We start from the raw sequence: 19,708 nt of genomic DNA, 5'->3' as shown, positions 1-19,708 counted from the left end.
CAATGACGCACTGTTCCTTTACCTTATGTACACTTAGTCCATGTTTATTGTGATTGTTGGTGTGCTTTGTCTCCCGTGTGGCTCTGAGCGGGCCTCGCGGGGCTGCTGTCAGGACGCGGCGGGGTTTTATTGCGACACGCGGCAGCAGGAAGCGCGTGGAGCTGTGCGCGCGCTGGCTGTTCCGCTGGTCGGAAAGCTAGCGGGGAGGGACGGACCGAGGGAGGAGGGAGGCTCGTAGAAAATCTGACACGCCAGCTCCGGCAGAGCAGCTGCAGCCAGGCAATTACAGCAAAGACGTATCCAGAGAGGGAGGATACCGAAACTAATCAAAAGGGCCGTGCAGGAACCGAACCATCAATCGGCTTTTACGAGTGACGGCGATCAATCAGGCGGCGGTTAACCTTCGGAGAGAAACGCGGAAGTGTAACTCACCGTCAAGGCTTTTTTTTTTTTTTTTTCTCTTTTTTTGACTTATTATCGGTGACAACATGGCTGAATGTAACATTAGCATCGACAAGAATAAACTACCTGGAGTCAAAGAGGGTAACGTCTATGACATATTTCCCCCACTCAATGTGAAGCGAGCTAGCTTGTGAGGCAGGACTCGTGTCCACCGAGGCGACACTACGGAGGCGAACGTTAACCGGCTGACCGCAGGTGTTTGGTCTCATTGTGCTCTTCCTCTCCCGGTCACCGCGGCTCCGGCGGCTTGTAGCTCGGCGTGCTAGTGGATGCTAATGCTTGAAGTGGCAGCCGAGGCTGGAGTCAGAAAGTCGGCGTTAATTAAGACTCCGTCGGGGTGCAGGTGTCTGATTTGGTGTCGCCGCTCGAGCGACTAATGTTTGTTGTGCACGTCGACGCACGTGCTGGTTGTGTTTTCTCCGTGTGTAGCGAGACATTTGTGTGACAATAAGCTGACTTGATTTACGGGTCAAATGGGATGCGTTGGCTTTGCACAGTGAATTGGGGTACCAGTGGTGAGAAACTGCAGCGTTCACAAGTCAGGTGGCGTTTAGCTTTAGCGTCACATGGCGGCTTCTGCCTGTTTTTTTTTGTTTTTAGGGGGAGAGTTGCTGTTGTTCGTTTATACGTTCATGAAGTCCACTGTCTGGGACGATATATAGATTTTCCCTGGCTCACCAGCCACCTCCCACTTCACCCCCAAAGACCCCTCAGTCTGCCTGTGTCTGCTGCTTTTCAGAGATCACACCGAAACAGAACCGAGCTTGGACAAGACGCTGTGTAGTGGACGTCACGTGACCCGTCCTGCTTGTGTGAAGCAGCTGCTCGGCAGGAATGCTTGTTATTCTGGTCAGAGAATGGAAGAAACCTGCAGGTCCACTGCTGGTCTGCAGAGTTTCAGCCCCTTCCTTATTGTGTTTGGGGAAAATAGCAAACAGCTTAGCTTCCAAATCTTATTGCACTATAATATATAAATGGGGTTACATTTGGTATTCTTTCAACTCGCACCCCAAATATAAATATTGAAACTCGCCTCTTCTGATAATTCCCATTTTGCCCCAGTGTTACTGTTACCCTGCTTTAATGAAGGTGTGAATTACCAAAAGCTATAAATCCTACCATCACTTGTTGCTCATTGTAAATCATTGTGTTGCCTTACACAAGCTTTATTGGCATCTGTCACAAAAACCCTGATTGTTCGAAGACTTGAAGCCCACTATGTGCAACGCTATACCAGGCTCTATAAAACTTGTTTCTTGGCTAAGAAGATTAAGCATATGGTTGAAAAATGCTCCCTCTTAATCAAATCCCAAACAGGCCTCAATCAGTGTGGGGCTTTGTGGAAATCTCTTTCTCATCTTTGAGCATCTGTTTGTCCCAGCCATTCCGTTCAGCATCTATTAAAAACACAACAATGTGAACATCGGAGTGTTTGTAATTGTAGCAGATAATTTCCTCTGATGTACACACAGACTCGGTCTCTGGTTATTAATATTGGATGTGTGTTCGTTGTCAGAGAAGATAATGGGCTGTGGGGCGACTGGAATGTGGATATCCTAGGAAAAGATAAGGAGATGATGGATTACTTGACTTTTTCATGAGATTAATATGAACATTATGACGGAATACATGGTGTTCTTCCTATGCGTCACATCACAGAAACCAGGTGTATTTTTTTCTCTCCAAAAAACCCTTTTAACAGCCCACCTTCTAAACAGATGAATTCATGGCTTAATGTTCTGTTTCTGTCTTGGATGTTGTGGCGTTTACTCAAGGTTTTTGAAACAAACATTTCGATTGCTGGTTTTTTCGAGGCCTTTAGCTGAAGCTCATTAGTCCATGTTGACAAAACAGTGCATCCACACACCCACACTTGGTGAAGGTTGTGAGAAAGGTCTTAGATGTTGCTCTAAGCTCTCCTACACAGGAAATGGTCTTTGACTGACGATGAGCTTAGGAGTTGGATGACTTGAATGCATGCATGTTGGGGTTTTATGAAAACCCTCTACAGTAGTCTGCACAGTAGTTTCCAGGATGAGTATTTCACCAACATTAGTAATGCTGAAACCACATTTGGAAAGATTTGTTGCAGTTTTGTTTTGTTATGCAGATTTCTCACTTTAAGAGCCAGTATTTTGGATGATCCCTCATGTGAAGATGATTGTTACTGCATCAGTTTTTGATCTGTGGACAAATAATGTCCGGTATTGCTTGAGGAATTTTTAATATGAATATTTATAGCTGCGATTCACAACCTTTTTCCCCCAGAGCCCCTCTATTTGGGCTATAAAACACACTGTGGATCAGATCTCCGATTTGCCAAAACATTATAAAGAAGGAAAACACTTAGTGATCGCACGAGCTTTCCCAGGTCTGCTCTGATCTATTGCCGAGTTCGTAGTGTGTTAGGTTCATGTGCCACGGTTTTGATCGAATGATAACCTAATTTAAATTACACCATTTAGCACATGTGAATATTTACACAAATAGTATACATACCCATAAACGGTAAACTGTCAAGACACATTCAAATGACATACACATATATTTTCATGCACAGTTCACTCGTCTCACTTCCCTAAAGCTCCTCGCCACCCTAAGTATAAGCTCAAAAGGCAGAACTTTTTTCTGACACCTAAATTTTGACTAAGTCATGATCAGTTTGATTTCATACCAATGCTGACAACTACACCACTTGCCAGATGGCCAAAACTTTTATTTGATTGATAGAGCCTGTGTGGCGTGGTTGGTTTATTTGACTAACACTTCATAGATCTATATTTATTAATTCATCTCATAATCCAAATCTATATCTCACAATGTTGTCACTAACAGTGTGTTACTAGTTGGTTTTTTTTTTTCTATCGCTCGTGGTTATCGCATTTAATTGAGCTTTCTGTCGCTTACGGTGGGTTTTAAAATAATTTTACTGCTCCTCAGTGTGCGTCATCAGAGCAAGAAGTGAAACATAGAAATGTTATAAATAATCAAAATAGCACACGTGAAACCTCAGCAGAGCTGAACGATTATGCTTGAACGATTAACCATCCACTGTTGATAATTAGTGAACATTTAATAAAGACCCCCTTCAAACTCTTTCTTTTTAAATGAAGGTGTTTCTCTGTTCTATTTTCCCCAGTGTGCCGAGACTTTGCTGTACTGGAGGACCACTGTCTGGCCTACAACCTCCAGGAGCAAGAAAGTAAGACACTATAGGGTTTACTGAATTCTTTTCTTTTTTCATTTCCACACTATGGGAAACCGAAAAGCTCTACTTGCTTCAACAAGTAATATTTACGGTCTTGTCTGATGTGTAATTGGCTTCAGTGAGACAAAGACATGGCTGCTTTTGATGAGTCAGTATTAGAATGGAAAAAAAAAAACATGATCCTCAAAAACAAGATGAATAATGTTCAATGAAGTATCAGGGAGATTTGGGTCCAAACCTGTAGAAGAAATTATGAGATAGATGCATTATTAATTCCGAGGGAAATTCGAGAAACAATAGAAACAAATGTCATATGTTCCGTGTAACCACATTTAAAGTTTCTGAAGGTGTCAATTTTGAAGAGCACAGTATGTTGCGTGTGCATCACCTTTTACAAGCATTGGAAGAGAATACATTTCAATAGCGAGCCAAAATCTTTGATGCGAGAATATGTCTGTTTGGGCAAATGCAATAATATACAATATATATTCTTTTATCCAAGCTCTTTGGTAAATCTTTTTTTTTTTTGGTCTTCCTTTCTTTGACTATTTTTGTTTCATCTGTTGCCGCCTCACACCTGGGTGTCATTGTTGTGCAGTTGTAGCACAATGATAGTTTGATTGAGAAAAAAAAAAAAAAAAGACACATTCAACTGGCACTCTATGTTCCATGTGCTCTTAAAATGTGTTAAATTGCAGCATGACCAAACTCGGTTACATCCCGTTTCCGTCACACAGTCAGAGTACATGGTGCAGAATGCAGTCGTGTGTCGGCACAGGTCCATGGCAGGGTGCAGTGGACTGGTGCATGTTTGGCTATGTTTGTTCCTGCTCGCCCCAAGATCATGAGAAATTAGCTACATGTTTTTCACAGGATTCATAAAAACACTGTGGAGGCTTGCTAATAGAGGGTGTAGAGGTTGCAGTAGTTTTTATTTTCTTTGAGATATAGATGTGAAATCTCAGGAAGGTGATCTCTGGTTCAAATTGGTTTTTCTCCCATCAGAATCTTCTTTCGGTTAAGTGAGCCACAGGTCAAGATTTATTCTGTTGTTTCCCGTTCAAAAGACATTTTCTAAAAGAGGTCCAGGGGGAAGAAGGAAAAGAAAAAACTAGCCACCATTTTACCATACACAAATGACCACCGACTACCAAACCTGATTTTTTATTTTTTTTTAAAGAGGTCAGCAGAATGAGTACTTGGGCAGTTGTTTCTGGGTTTTCTACATGTGCTATTTCATATCTTCATTGAGGGTTGTGTTTCACAACAAGCTCTGCAAGATAAAGGCCAGATGTCACACAGCCCATCCTAAATGCAGATTAACCATAATTAATGTGCCTTTTGCCGAGCCTGTTCTGCTGTCATTGACCCTTTTAAAGCTTTGGTGACCTGTAACTAAGGCTCATGCTTTGTTGCTCTTTTGTTGCAACAGACACTGATCTAATTTGGCTTGGAAAATGTTTATTTCACATTTGACCCTGGAGGTCAGAAAGAAGAGGGCTGTCTGATGGAGCTTGATAGTCCTCTGACAATGTGCAGTCTTTGTTCTCATATATTTGAAAGAAAACACAAACAGATGGTCATCCTCCAAAAGGCTTTTACCATATCTTTCAAATTTATACAGCGGTACAGCTGGGTTTTATTTCCATTCAAAATGTTGTCCCTTCACAGATGTGGTATCTAAAAGTAATAAACGTTTCTTATGGCTGCATCAGCACTCTGCATATTTTGTGCCTGGAATGTGTTTTCTACATTTCAAGGAAGTTTTCCTCTCGTTTGTCTGAGATTCAGATAAGTTGGCTCTCACCCTAAATCCCCTCTTTCTGGATGACGTAAGACCTCTGCGGTTAACTTCGTTGAATGAACATATATCAGAATGTCCTGTCGTGAGTTTTTTTTTGTTTATTTCCTCTTGAAAGATGAATCAATTTGTCTTGCTGAAAAACATGGCAATGGATGAATGATAGTCCTATCCCGGTCTGTGACATCAGTAAGGACTTCAGATATTTTTTGTGAGATGTTATACACTTTAACAGTTGATCATGGCGTCACCCCCCCCCCCCCCCCCAAAAAAAAATCAATGTCGGGCTCTTGACTTTTCTTAACAAGTTTACACAGCTGTCATTCGGTTTCCTTTTTCAATTCCACCGATCAGAAGCCGAAATTGCCAAATGCAATTTGGTTCTTTTCACACGAAAGCTGCCAACAGATCAATAGCTGGGTGAAACAGAACTGAGTGAGTGATGCTCTCCATGCTTACGAAGTGCTTGGAGTGCGTCAGCAGGTGGAATTTATCATCTGTTATGGCCCGTATGGTGCCGTCACACAACCTTGGAACGACACTTCAGCAGCCAACATTCATTTCTCAGTGACTAGGAGTGCTCTCAGTTCAATACCAGAGACTGAGGCGTCTGAGTCATCAATGTTTGTTTTTCACTGCGGACACTCGCAACACTACAAGTTCCCAAAGAGGCAAACATCAAAACAGTGTAGATCTGTAAGAGCTCCGTGCTTGGTCATATATCTCATTCTCCATCAATACCACAGTCTAGCCAGCTGACCTAGTACTCTGGTTTGTGTGTCCACAGTTGAAAAAGCAGTGTTTGTGTTTGCATCTACAGTTGAAAGCCACTTGGCGTCCAACGTCCATAAGAGCCGTCTGGTGCAGAACGACTTGCAGGTGGCCAAAAAGCTGCAGGAGGAGGAGGATGAGAGGGCGAAGATCCAAAACCAGAAACAACACGGTGACATGTGGGTGTCTCACGTACAACAACATACTCTACACACTCACCAGTGTCAGAAAGGAATGGAAACTAAAGTCCAAAACTCCAGCAACGAGAAATTGGAGTGCCAAGACTCACTTTTGACATGACATTGTTATGACAAGAGTACTTAGATATGTTATCTCATTTATATTCTATTCATTTTTTTCTCACTTGTATTCAGAATCTTTCAATTTGATCATTTTATTATTAATTAGAATAAGTGTGCTTTAACCCATTTAAAGATTTTGTGAACTAGACTAGATATTCTGCATCAATACCTGTTCGGTATTTGTTACTTTGATGGTGGCATCTGTTTCAGATTACTGTAATACCATTAAGTTACTCTAGACCCCTTAACCCTGGATTTATGCTTTGGCAGTGTATTGTAATGGCATGTGACTACTCCCGTTATTGATTAACGCCGACAGGGATGTCTTACAGAGCAGTTCAAGTCTTTTAATGTTGTAAATTGTTAGTTTATTCTGGTGTTATCAGAGTGAAATGCATTTGTACTTATAATTTAATTTGAAAGGATTGAAAATATATAACCTATGACTTGGAAAGAGATTAGCCAATGTTTTTCTGGAAAACATTTAGAGAGAGACCAGATGCTCTCATTGATGCAGGCAGGGCAGCACTCCACGTCTTGCTGAGAGAGCACACTCCTTCCATCCTGCACTTGCCAGGGTCATCTCATGTACACAAATTATCATAAGACTAAGACTGAACAATCAGAAACAATGTAATACACCATCACGTGTTTACCAGTGTTGCTCTTTAAGATGGTGCACTTGCCTTTTTTTTTTTTTTTGCCAGCTTGACTTATCCCGAGCTGGTAACGGCTTAAATCAAATGCAGGTGAAGTGCAGGGACAATAAGCTGTCACGTTTATCAGTGCTGTCAGTAAAATATTACATTAAACGCAAAGAAAAAAATGTCTTTCCATACCAGCCCTCAGGGCAGATGGTGTTTTTGTTCAAATCGTGACGCTAAAAGATGACTGAGCCAAGACAAGCTGTTCAGATCGTCATCACGATAGACGAAGATATTCTGCTTCTGCCTCAGGCACACTCATTGTGTCATACAACATATTGTCAGGGCAGGGCTCTGAAGTGCTCACATTCTCCACATTTTTTTCCCCAAAGTGATTTGTTTTTCATAGCATGTTATTTGCTGGACAGTTGTGCTCATTCATTTTTTGTATTTCATGAAATGCTTGCGAAAAATCAATATTTAAAACATGTTGAGATGATGTGAAATAACAGCGAGGTGACGGCAGAACCATCCATGGCAAAACACTTGCAATTATAGATTTAACCATTTTGAAAAACCCTTTACGCTCTTTTTATTTACTCATATACATTATCTGTCCTTATTACATGTTTACGATTGTTCTAAAGTCAGTCATTTGCCTGTTAAAAAGTAAAAAAAAAAAAAAAAAGATGAAAATGTGAATTCAAAATGTTTAAGTTATGCTGGTTTTTAACGTTCTCTTCATGGCCATACTTTTCCACGTGTACGGATCGTCACACATGCCCCTGTGGGAACCTCAGTGAGCGACAAGACAATGAGATCGCCCAGGAGATTCAGGAAGAACTGGTCCGACAGGCAGAACAGCAGCAGCAGCAAGAAGAAAAGGATGCGGTAAGAAACTCGCAGTCGCACATTTCTGCCCAGCCAAGTGCATCGCCAACTACATCTGCCTGTTGGTGTCGTGATTCTACTGTTGGTGTCCTGAAATTGGCACTTCATAGATCTAATGTTTACAGATGCAACAGCATGCTACTAAACAAGCCAGTTCTGAGATTAACGGTCACCTTGCTGCAGTTTGCTTTCATTGTTGTATCCATTTTTCGTTTTAGTAGTTTAACATATCCCGTTTCTTACGTTGACGTCATATATTGGGCTTTCTTTAATACAGAAACCGAGAGCTCTTCAGCTTTTCTGTAGTGACTCTATAATGTGATGGAATCATTAGTATTTTCACTTTTGTTTCACAGTTGACAAAATTTTACAGTTCAAGGTGACAAAAATAGAATGCTTAGAAATGTAGTCTAGTCCCATCACGTTAACCTGCCTACTGCCTTTCAATTCAGTTGATTATAGTTTTATCTTCCAGCATCCAGTCGAGGCTTGATGAATGAATATAAAGTCACACAGAAAAGTTGAATGCAGTACACGTTGTACAGCTCCAGGCAGATTTTATTTGTTGCAGGAAGGACATAAATGTGTTTAATTGTGGAGATTGCAGATCTCTGCTGTAACATTAAAGGACCAGTAATGTGAGGATATTGAAGATGCTACTGCTTATTTCTTGCTCAGTCTTGAAGGCCTAATGGGACTTTGTAGTTCAAACATGTACTAATTGGCCTGAGTGGGGTTTTGCAGCATTTGGTTGTTTTGATTTTTCCAAGTCATCAAGGAATGATGAATCTCAATATTGTGACTTCTGCATATTCATGCCGGAGTTCTCTCTTGCGTTATATTTGTTTGTAGGCCATCGCTCGTAAGCTCCAGGAGAAGGAGATGAAAGAGGAAAGGAGGAGACAGAAGCAGATGGAAACAAACTTTGATGAGGATTACTTCGAGGATCATGGTGGTAAGAAGAGAGTAACATAAGCTCATGTTGCAGTGTTTGTGTGTTGACCATTTGAAATGAACATAGATTCATCTTGAGCATTGTATCCTGGAAGGAAGGGGCAACTGTTCCCACTGATATCACTGCCATTGAAAAGCAACCACTGTAAATTGGTTCAATTTCACCTCTGATCTTAGTAGAATTTCTTGTTGAATTCCAATGTTTAGATTGGAAACTAATAGAAAAGGCATACACTAGGTCAATCTTCACTGATGTATTCATTTTAGGGTTCAGTCATATACATTTTAATTGCAATTGTCTTTTCATAATTTTATATTCCTTTCACATTAATTGCTTTTCTAATGAATCCATTTAGTCAAATTTTTTTTAACAAAATTAAGGAATATTTGCCCATGTATGTTTTAGTCCAAACTAATTGTTAATATGTTGTTTAAGTAAAGTAATCCAAAGATGGTTACCTCCTGATCTGGGAGCTTAACCAACAAAACAATGGGTTTCGTGTGACAAGTGTTTACTTTGTCAGCGTCCTTTCAGGAAAAATGTACTGAGGTGCAAACAGATAGTGGTCTGCCTCCGACTGTGAGCTGCATTTTGAGCTGCTGCCAAATGCATCGCTTAGAGGAAGTCCAGCTTAAATAACTTCGGTGGTGTCTAACTTCCCCTTTACACAAGTTGCAATTTTCTTGTGAAAATGTCATCGCCACAGCCGTCTGAAAAATTAAAATTGTGTGACATGGCATTTGTGTTATTTTCACACTGAAACTGGGTCTTTTAAGAAGATGTTTGAAACAAGCCAGTGTTATTTCACATAAACAGCCAACCCGGGTTGAAATCACAAGAGATGTTCCCTCATTCCCTGTCTCAAACAAACACACCCCACATTGTCTGCTGTGCACGTTGATTGTATAACGGAACACAGAGAGGTGAACACAGGTATGGTCATGGTAGCTTACAAGCAATGGCTTTCTCCCTGTGGATCAGCAGAAGCTCCTTTGTCTCTGCAGCTCACTGGTTATAGACCATTTTTGCTGAATTTTCAACAATCTAATCACCCCTTGGTGGTTGTCTCAGTTGACAATGGTTGCGTGTGCATTATATTGATGGTTTGGCAACAGAATTGAGCCAGCTCAACATTTGCCATTTCTGTTCACACAGCTGCAGATGAGAATATGACCCGATTAAAAACCTTTGATGTTTAACTGGTCGCACTCCAAATGCCCACACATTCACCCTAACCCTGCAGTCACTGAGGTTAAGATTAGTATTTTGTGCTGTGAAAACTGCTTTAGAAGCCAGGGTGGTCTTCTTTCTCCATACCTGGAGCAGTAGGATGTTTAGATCAGTGAGGGTACCGGTGCCATGAAGGGACAAAAAGGCTATTCTGTAAGTGGATAAGGCCACGTGTACTGTGCCTGGTTGACATTTCAACGTCAAAACCATACCATTAATTCAAGCACCCCAAATGTTGACTCATTATGCTGGTATTTCAACATGCCACTGTTAAAGCTGGCCACCCTTGTTTGTCATACCTCTACATTGAAAAGTCTTGTTGTTTCTTAGTTTTAGTCACTGATTACACCCCTGCATGATTCATCCAAATGGAGGCTGCAAGACACACATTGACTCATTTAATCTTCCTCTTTGATTTCACTTCAAGCAATATGTGTGGGAGACTAATCTGAAGATCAGAGCGGATGCTGCATGCTACCATCTTTATATGATGAAGAGAAATGCAGGTTCAGTGCAGGTCCTCTCTAGAAATGGAAAATATAGTGACAATCTTTGAATACAGTTGTGGTTCTTGAACAAGGGTGTGACTTTCAGTGTTGCAGGCAAGGATATTTCCCTTTAAGCTTTTTTCCTGCAGCTGCCTTTTCTTGCTGATTCAAATCTGGCAGATTGCCTTTTCCTTCTTATCCCAGGACTTTTTTGTATTTATATATATATTCCCTCTTTATGGCAAACTCTACCTCAATAATGTCACTCTTATATGACAAGCTGAGAAGACAAATACATTTTAGTTAACAACAAAAAAAAAGGCATAAACTGATTGTTTTTAAAACTCTGTGGTGGTCCACAAAATTTACGTTGGTGTAGTATCGAGCGTCGGTCTCTGTTGTGTGTGGCTTTTATGTTTTTTGTCATAACCTGAAGCTTGTATTTGCGATTACATTCAGATAGTGTTTTGAGCGTGAACGGCTCTGTGCACAGGCAGACACTGTCTTGTTGACAGAAACTGGATTGTGTGAGTGTCAACAGTAGTGAGTATCTGTCTTGTTGTGTTGACCACAAGTCATGCAGGTGCTTTGCCACTTGGTAGCGGATGCCATTTTCAGGCTCTTTCCTCATCAGACTCTCAGAATCAAGAAGCTAAGGACTGCTCTCTCAATTTGTTTTCATTAGATAGACACAAACTATCACAGGACCATGATGGCATAACCTGTGTCTGTCTGACTGATGGTGAAACAAAAATAATAAGGGTGCAACAAGTATTTTTCAAAGCGAATTGACAAAAAAGTGCCGACTTTGAATTTATTCAGTCTGAGCAAGTACCTGTCAAAGTGTGTTTGTACATGCCTGTTTTGCAAAGTTTGAACTTGAGTAGATGTGAAGCAGCTGGTTAGATCACAAATTCCATTGAACTGACTGGCCTGTGCTTTGTGTGTCCTCATTTGTTCATTTTCACTCACTTGTATTCATTTGAATCTGAGGCACGCCAGCTCCCATCAGACCGGTTTTGTTACAGATGAACGTGTTGTTCTGTGTCAACAGTTTTCTTTCTCACTTTAGAGGACCATCACACTCTGACATATTTGTTTTGTTGATGTAATTTGCCACACATTTGTATCCTAGTGTGCCCAACCACACACAGTGTTTAAAGATACCATGGTATATACCAACTGTACATCGTGTCACGTGGTTTACATATGTCACACTGCTATTAACACCCTTCGTTTCAGTTCACATCTTAAAGACTCCACGAAATGATGTGATAAGAAACGTGTAAATGTGTAAAAAAAAAAAAATTAGTCATAGAGCAAGTGATAAAAGAATATTTAGCATATATATATATATACACACAAGATAACAAAAAAAAGTATTTTAGTTCTTGAGGTCTTTAACTTCAATTGTCTCGCAGTGTCAACAAGTTCTCTGCACATTTTTGGTATGTCTAACATCTTTGCCTTACATTGGTATCATGAACTTGTCTTTTTATCATCACAAATGTCTAACCCTGCATTTACTAACCATCACAGCTTTTGTCATTCATGTCTGAGTTGTTGGTTTTCATGTTTCTGTTCTCATCGGTCTTTTTCATCATTTCCTTCACTGTCCTGGTTAGCTGCAAGACGACCGCTTGACTTGGACGAACACTCGCATCATAAATCAAGTTCCTCACTTACTCCTACGGGCCCTCAGTATGATCACTCTCCTGAACGAAGTTCAACAGAGCCCAAAAAGAGCAGACATCCAAAACTGGACTCAGCATCACCCCATAGCCGCTCTAGATACCCAGAGCACCACCGAGTGGCAGAAGGAGGGCATAGCAGGCATACAGATCCATATTCAGAGCATCCGGTGACTTCCAGAGGAAAACACAGGGATGCATATCCTGACTATGAGTCTGCACAGATGGGCAGAGCCAGGGGCCCAAGTTGGGAAGACGCAGAGAGAGTGGTGAGACAAAAGGAGAGACCAGCTAGATCACCTCCGGTGCAGATGGAAAGAGACATGGTGTGGGATAGGGACAGGGACAGGCACCATGATAGAGGCAGAGACTATGAATGGGACAGGCACAAGAGAAGAGACAAGGAGCAGGACCGATGGGCAGGGAGGGAAAGAGAAAGATCTAGTGACCGGGGACAGAGTGTGGATAGACGAGAGAGAGACCGAATGAGACAAAAAGATAAAGATCGACATCGAGTGAGAACCAGGAGCAGAGATGGAGGACTTGCGGATGACTATCGAGATCTGGTACCTGGCAGGGAAAGACTCAAAAAATCCAGAGCCTCCTGGGAGGAGGAAGAGGATGATGAGAGAGGGAGAAAGGCCAGGGGTCGACAACGTGTCCACTCCGGCCCTGAGGAGGTGTTTGGCGAATTCCCGAATGACGGAGGAAGAGGAGAGTCCTACGACCCCCGGCAGGGGGAGGGTCCCAGCAGGGAACGCAGTCATAGTCACCTCAGCGGAGAGACAGGTACCACCCAGAGACCCCTTCTGGGCTCTGTGGGGGCGTTTGTGTGGTGTGCTGGAGCTAACCTTTCTAACTTTGGCTGACTGGTGGTGGGTTGAGTTAACACTGATCACTAATGAAGGTCTGAAGACTTTAGTCATCACTGACAATTGGTGTGATCTGCTTGATCTGTTTGATTGTGAGAAATGAACTGAACTGTTGCTTTCATGCTGTGGTGGTTTGCTCATTGTCCTGTAATCTTGATTGTACATTAAGCAAAATAATGATTTTTCCTGTGATTGAAGAGTTTGCTGTGACTTTTGTAGTAGACTAGCTTTTTGGCTTTTGATCAGCTGAAATGTTTTATTCACTAAGGGCTTCAGAGCTGGTCATCTTAAGTCCAGAAGCAGCTCTTTACCATTAAAATCATGTTGGTCTCTTTCCAATAACCTGTTCAAGCGATGAAAACACTGGAAAACACCAGTAAAGATGCTCTGCAGCCCTTTTAGTTGCTTTGTGACTCCAGCAATGTCTATTAATGCATCGGTTTATATATTCACAATTGTTATAGTTGCACATACACATTTTGATCAATACTTCATAACCACATGATTTATCAAGAAAATTTGAAATCTTAAATGATATACACATTTTCTTTATTTTTTTACTCTTGATCAATCTCACAATCTAAAGTCATCACTCTTATGTTCTAAGAAAATGTGAAAGGGCTGTTTCATAATTAAATTTTTTTTTAACAATATTTCATAAATACATTGATTGTTTTACTTCTATTATCAACTTGCTGTCCTAATGTGTTGCTGATGTAATGTGGTCCCATCTCCAGGCCGTATCGTGCACCGAGGGAGTGGAGCTGTCATAGCAGAAACAGAGTACGGACTGGATGAAGCCACCAAGGAGATGAAAAAGCTTGACGTTCGCGATCAGGAGGTAATAGACATGGAAGTCGCCAGAAAACTGCAAGAGGAGGAACTCAAGGTGAGAATCAACGGTCTTAATTTGAATGGTATTTTAGATTTATGATTTGTGACTTACAAGAATAACATGTATGGCTGCGTGTGTTGTAAAGTGAAAGGAGGAGTGAAACACACTGTGGACAATGATTTATCTCACCACAGTTGATCCTACTGAAGTTGGCAAAGAGCAGGTATTGAACTGTGATGTGTGTAAGGTTCTTTTTTTGGAGGGGTTAATTGTTCTTTCACAGTTATTTTTTTCAAATTTTCTCTTTTTAATACTTAATTATTCTTCCCTTCTGTTCAGATTTTCCTTTAATTCCTAAAGTACTTGGTTATCAAATGCGATGAAGTGAAGGATTTTGTTGCTTTCCATTACAGCAAAAAACTTCTGTATCTCCACTGAGTACAGAGTGAACTAGAACAGCCACTCGGCAGAGCGCATACCTTCGTCGATGCCACATTTCTTAGCATCACTAGCATGTTACCCGTCAGCTCATATCGATGCTAAATAGCCTGTCAGATAGCAAAATGGCCGCACGGCGGCTCAGTGGTTAGCGCTCTCGCCTCACAGCAAGACGGTCGTGGGTCTATATTGCTTTGTTCTGTGTGTATGTATAGATATATTAAAATGACTGTATCTGAACATACTCACATACCAGATGCATTTCAACAGAATAAACACACTTCAAAAAAGTATAGAATGCCAATTTAAGGACATTTATTGTGCGAAACGCATTTAAAAATCAACTTATAGCATTTCTAATATCAGTCTCCCTAACGGCAGCGTCCTTGCTGCCGCCCTGACTGCAGAGCTCCACTCTGTCCACAATGGAGGAAATCTCTTACCTCTCCAGGAGCTGTTTTATCCCAAAATCTAATCGATTAATCCTTGGATGCATGAAAAAATCACCCCTAAAAATTTCATGCAATTCGGGTCAATGGTTTTTGTGAAAAGTTGGTCAAATACATACAAACCGTTAAATAAATACACGCGGCCAAAAACATAACGTTTGTTCCAACTTTTGTTGGCAAAGGTAAAAAGCAGCGCAAGTGATGCAGCGTCTTGTTGTGATTGGCTCGAGGCCTCGATGAAAGTATTCCCGCTCAGTCATTTCCTTTGTTATATAATGACGCTGGAACAATGTGTACAACTCTGGCAAAATCTGACTTTCTGATTGTCTTTTGATTTCAGGCAACCAACATGCAAGTGCGTGCAGCCCAAATGGCACAAGATGAGGTGAATGAACAAACCTGGAAACTGTTGCTGCATTTCTCATTTGATTTCATCCGGTCATGAATATATATGGACATGCTAAACTCCCATTCCATTCAGTGTTTAAAATATCACTCTTGAATGTGGTGTTAGTGCACATGACTGAGTAATTCTTTTCATAACTTTTAGAGAAGGAAACATTCCACATTATTTGAATAATGACCATGACATGAAGATTCGTGTTGTTGTACACTTCACTGACTTTTATTGTTGTGACAGGAAATTGCCCGACTGTTAATGGAACAGGAGAAAAAGGAGTACAAGAAGAATCGGGAACGGGAGAAAGAGAAGGAGCGAGAAAGAGAGAGGTTGGCCATGGAGAGGATGGCGATGGAAAGGAGAAGGCCAGAGGGAGACTACAGGGTAATCTTCTATAACCACACCTTTTTTCTTTTTCTTTTTTTTTTTTAAGTGCATTTTGGGATGATTGTGGCTTTTTTCTTTTTTAGCTGTGATTTTTAGTTCCTCTATCAAAGTTTATTTCTGCTGTGTCTCTACAACCATAATTTGTGTTGGTCTTCAGCCGCATCCAGAAGAAGTCGTCCGGCCCAGAACACGAGACGAGCATGAATACCAGAGGCAGAAGAACCACAACAAGCCTGCCAGGTACCAGAGTCTGCAAGCTTAAATGTTTCCAGCTGGTCTAGAAACAGAAACTGTCATTTCATTTGTTCCGTCTCTGTCACCATCCGTCTCAGGCCCGCTCAGCCTCGTCAACATAACTATGAAAACGTGAGCGCTCCCTACGGTTACTCAGACCACCAAGTTGCCCCTCGTGCTTCTGCCAGACCTGAGGCTGCTTTGAAAGGTAAATTAACATTAAGATTACCGTGGTTTTTTTTTTAATGTCGCCGCTTTGGTCCTGTTCCAGTTTGTTTTTGTACGGCAACACTTGTGGTTTTCTTTAGTAGAAATCACAACGGTCCTCACTGCACATGTTGTGGAAAGGAAGTTTTAAAGACGTAAACAGAAACTTTTAAAGTGGGAGGACCCTGCCATGGCCTCATCTGACCAAATGAGTAGAACTGTGTGTCCAGGCTGCATGTTCAGCAGGAGTTAATTTTAAAAATGACTGAAATGGTGTAAGAGATGGTGTAAACTTTGACAAAACAAATTCAGTCTCCTAGTTGAAGTGAAACGTTAATAACCGCTGAAGACGAAGCTGTAGCACCAGAAGGGTGACACGTCTGATGTTAAAGTTAGAAAAGTGCAGAACAAAAAACCTCAGAACTAAAGCTGCAGCGTGATGTGTCAAGCTGCTGATGGATCTCTCCATCTCCTCCATCTTTTCTAGGTGCCTATTACAAACGGTGACTCAGGCTCCTTGCCCTGTCCAGACATGCTGTCAATCCTCCTCCATCCTCTTTATCTTTTTTGTTTTCAGCTGTTTTGTTGACCAAAAACTTTAGGACAATCTAACGAGTTGGCGTTGGATCTACTTTTTTTTTTTTTTTTTTGCCCTCCAAAGGATTAAAGGTAAATAAAGTAAAGGAACTTGGTTTGTACCTGTTGGAACCATCCTCTTTGTCAAGTCTCCAGCTCCTGTGCATCACTGGAAAGGATTAACGTCTTTGCAGTTCACTGGATTTCACTCAAAATGAAGCTTTTTGTTTGTTTGTTTTTTTTCCAAAAACTTTGATTTGAGATGTGGCAGTCAACCTAAACAAATCCTGCGTGCAGTCCCAAGGTCATAGCTGGAGCATTGGCATTCAGTGGGAAAACCTTTTTAACAGAAATAGACATATTTTGCACAAAATGCAAATAAACACATGCCTGTGTGACTGAGTCAATGCAATGTTTAAGAATTTCTAAATACACACTCCTAAATTATTCAAGAACTGACCATAAAACATATTAATACTTAAATCTGTAACATTAAATGCACTTCAATGATCAAAATATCAGTTTCAAACACCCAGAGATGTTTAACAATCGCCAATCCAACAATTACCCCAATAATCTTCAGACTGCTCCGCAAACAAACAGAAGACTCTTACCGTCCGCCTCTCTGCCCTCAACAATGTCTTTACGTTGCACAGGGTAACTTTCAATAAGCCTTTTGCAGTGTGGTGGCATTGTCGCACAAGCGTTATCAGACCTACACCGAGGTTGTGTATTCTCCAGAAAGGCTGTCCCCCTGGACAATCGTGCAGGCGTCCCTCATCAACCATTCAGCACGGTCTCAGTTCAGTTCAATGAACCAAGTTTCATCGTTCCCACCAGGAGATCATTTTGACGTGATGCTCATATTTTTATTTTCTATGTTTTCTTTTAATTATTTTGTTTTACCTGACTTCAGAGTAAGTATAGCCAAATGAGTAGCCTTGTGACATGAACTCCCATGGTGGTGTCCTGTTGAAATGGAGCATCTGGCTCCTCGCCTGCTGTGGTTGTTGTGTGCTGATGTTTGTTGTGTATGTGGACCGTGCCATCACAAGAGCTGCCTAAGTCCTCCGCTGGATCCAACCATGCAATGTCAGATTTCCTCATATGACTCTCGGTGAGACGCGCCTGTCTGGTCCTTTTGCGACTGCTACCGTGTCTTAGATAACAACGTGGCAGCTGCTTCGATCGCCTCCTGCTGCAGTCCAGTCATGCTGCACAGCAAGGCGCCACCGGCCTTATGTTGCTGAATCCATACAAATCAAGCCTTTTGCATGGTGCTGGTAGTCCTGGCTTTGACACGTTTACCACCTTATTCCAGTGCAGAGGAGGTAGAGCTTTGTGATGAATTATGGACTTGGCTTTTGCCAATGTCTTTTTTCTTTTGTTGTCTTTTCTTAGTATGTTGGGGGAAACGTTTTTTTAACCCTTAAAACTGAAAGTGGTATGACTGTATATGACTCACTGTTCCTATGTGCATGCTTACTGAGAGTACAACAGTGTACATGCATTTCTGCTCTATATCCAATTAACTGGCTTCCTGTTTGGTATCAGGAAGGGCTAAAGCCACAAAATGCCAATAATCATCTTAGTGAATGAAGAAAATATCTGCAGGCCCATATACTGCTGTACAATATATTACTTTTCTTCCTGTTTCATATCAGTTTTTCATTTACAAACCAAAACTGGCCCATATTAAAACCAGTACCAAATGGAAATGCATGTACGTTACTCGTCTGTGTCAAACCTGGATTCATGCTTGTGCTTCGGGCGCAGAAGTGTATTTACATATTTTTGCTTTTGATGTTTATTCTTTTATGTGCTACCAGAAACGTGTCCTCCACTGTGGAAAATACTAGATGACCGCATAGTTATCTTTGTTCAAGAAGGGAGCTTTATATTTATTTTTGTACAATATTTTATCTTTCCTTTACATTGTTCCATTATTTGTTTTTTTTAATCTCCCAAGCTTTCCTGCTGTCGCTTCCAGTCCTCTTCTTGTCTCAGACTCAAAGGCAGGCGTCACTTCCTGCCTGCAAATTTTCACAAAACCAGTGTGTCTGGATGAAGGGAAATCACAGGATCAAATTTCTTTTTTTTTTTGTGCACAAAATGGATATATTTTAGTCTTTTTACTGCTCCAGGATCTGTTTTATTTTCTGTTCATATTGAATAAAGATCTTTAAGTAAACAAAGAGCACATCAAAGTCTTTTGAGTTAACTGAAATGTTTATAATGGCCACAAAATGGTTCAGCCTTTGAATATTTGGTGCTGTCTGCAAATTCATACATTGTAATAAATGTTGACATTAAATTTGTTTCCTAAACGGGCTCAACTGTTAAGATTTTTATTGTAATTTCTGCTGAATTCTGTTGAGCAAACAGGATGTGTGCCAAATGTTTGTCACTTTTTCAGGGACTTGGGGGAAGAATGGTATAAAAAGTTGCAGTGCTTCTGTATGAAACACACCTACCAGGCTGGGTCTTCTAATTTATTGTTGGATGAGAGCTCCACCTTGTGGACTTGGCGAGTGTGCGCGAACAAAAGAAAACGGGGAACTGGTGATCATCGGGATGCGTCTTTGATTGTGTATTTGTGGATGTTGTGAACAAGACATTACATTATTGTCGGTCAAACATCAAGTTTTGTTTTGTTTATCGTTAATCTAGGGCTTGTATGCAATCTTTCAATCAAGAGTCAACACGTGCGTGTGTTGGGAATTGCTGGAACAGAACTTTTTCTTTATTATGAAAGTGAAACGAATTGACAGGTTGCTTTTCCTATAGCATCTCAGTATGTAATAAACTGTTATCAGCATCTTGACTGCTTGAATACGACTCATTTGTTCAGACAAATATGCCACTTG

The 19,708-nt window shown here is 41.0% G+C and overlaps 1 protein-coding gene across 2 annotated transcripts; it reads left to right on the top strand.

The window, feature by feature from the left end:
- The first annotated feature begins 201 nt into the window (after window positions 1-201).
- Window positions 202-19,664, top strand: ccdc50a (coiled-coil domain containing 50a). Of its 2 annotated transcripts, XM_080473495.1 has the most exons (12): window positions 219-543; window positions 3,602-3,664; window positions 6,292-6,421; window positions 7,989-8,079; window positions 8,932-9,034; window positions 12,378-13,232; window positions 14,053-14,204; window positions 15,378-15,422; window positions 15,678-15,821; window positions 15,982-16,064; window positions 16,157-16,266; window positions 16,753-19,664. In XM_080473495.1, the coding sequence occupies exons 1-12, from the start codon at window positions 489-491 to the stop codon at window positions 16,770-16,772; spliced, it is 1,851 nt and encodes a 616-aa protein (XP_080329621.1). In that variant the 5' UTR covers window positions 219-488; the 3' UTR covers window positions 16,773-19,664. The 2 variants fall into 2 exon arrangements, with proteins under 2 accessions (XP_080329622.1, XP_080329621.1); XM_080473496.1 differs by lacking the exon at window positions 12,378-13,232 and having other exon boundaries at window positions 202-543.
- The last annotated feature ends 44 nt before the right edge of the window (window positions 19,665-19,708 follow it).

Source organism: Lipophrys pholis, assembly GCF_963383615.2.
Source record: "Lipophrys pholis genome assembly, chromosome: 10".
In the NCBI taxonomy this organism is placed as follows: Eukaryota; Metazoa; Chordata; class Actinopteri; order Blenniiformes; family Blenniidae; genus Lipophrys; species Lipophrys pholis.
This window is presented reverse-complemented; position numbering and strand designations above follow the sequence as displayed.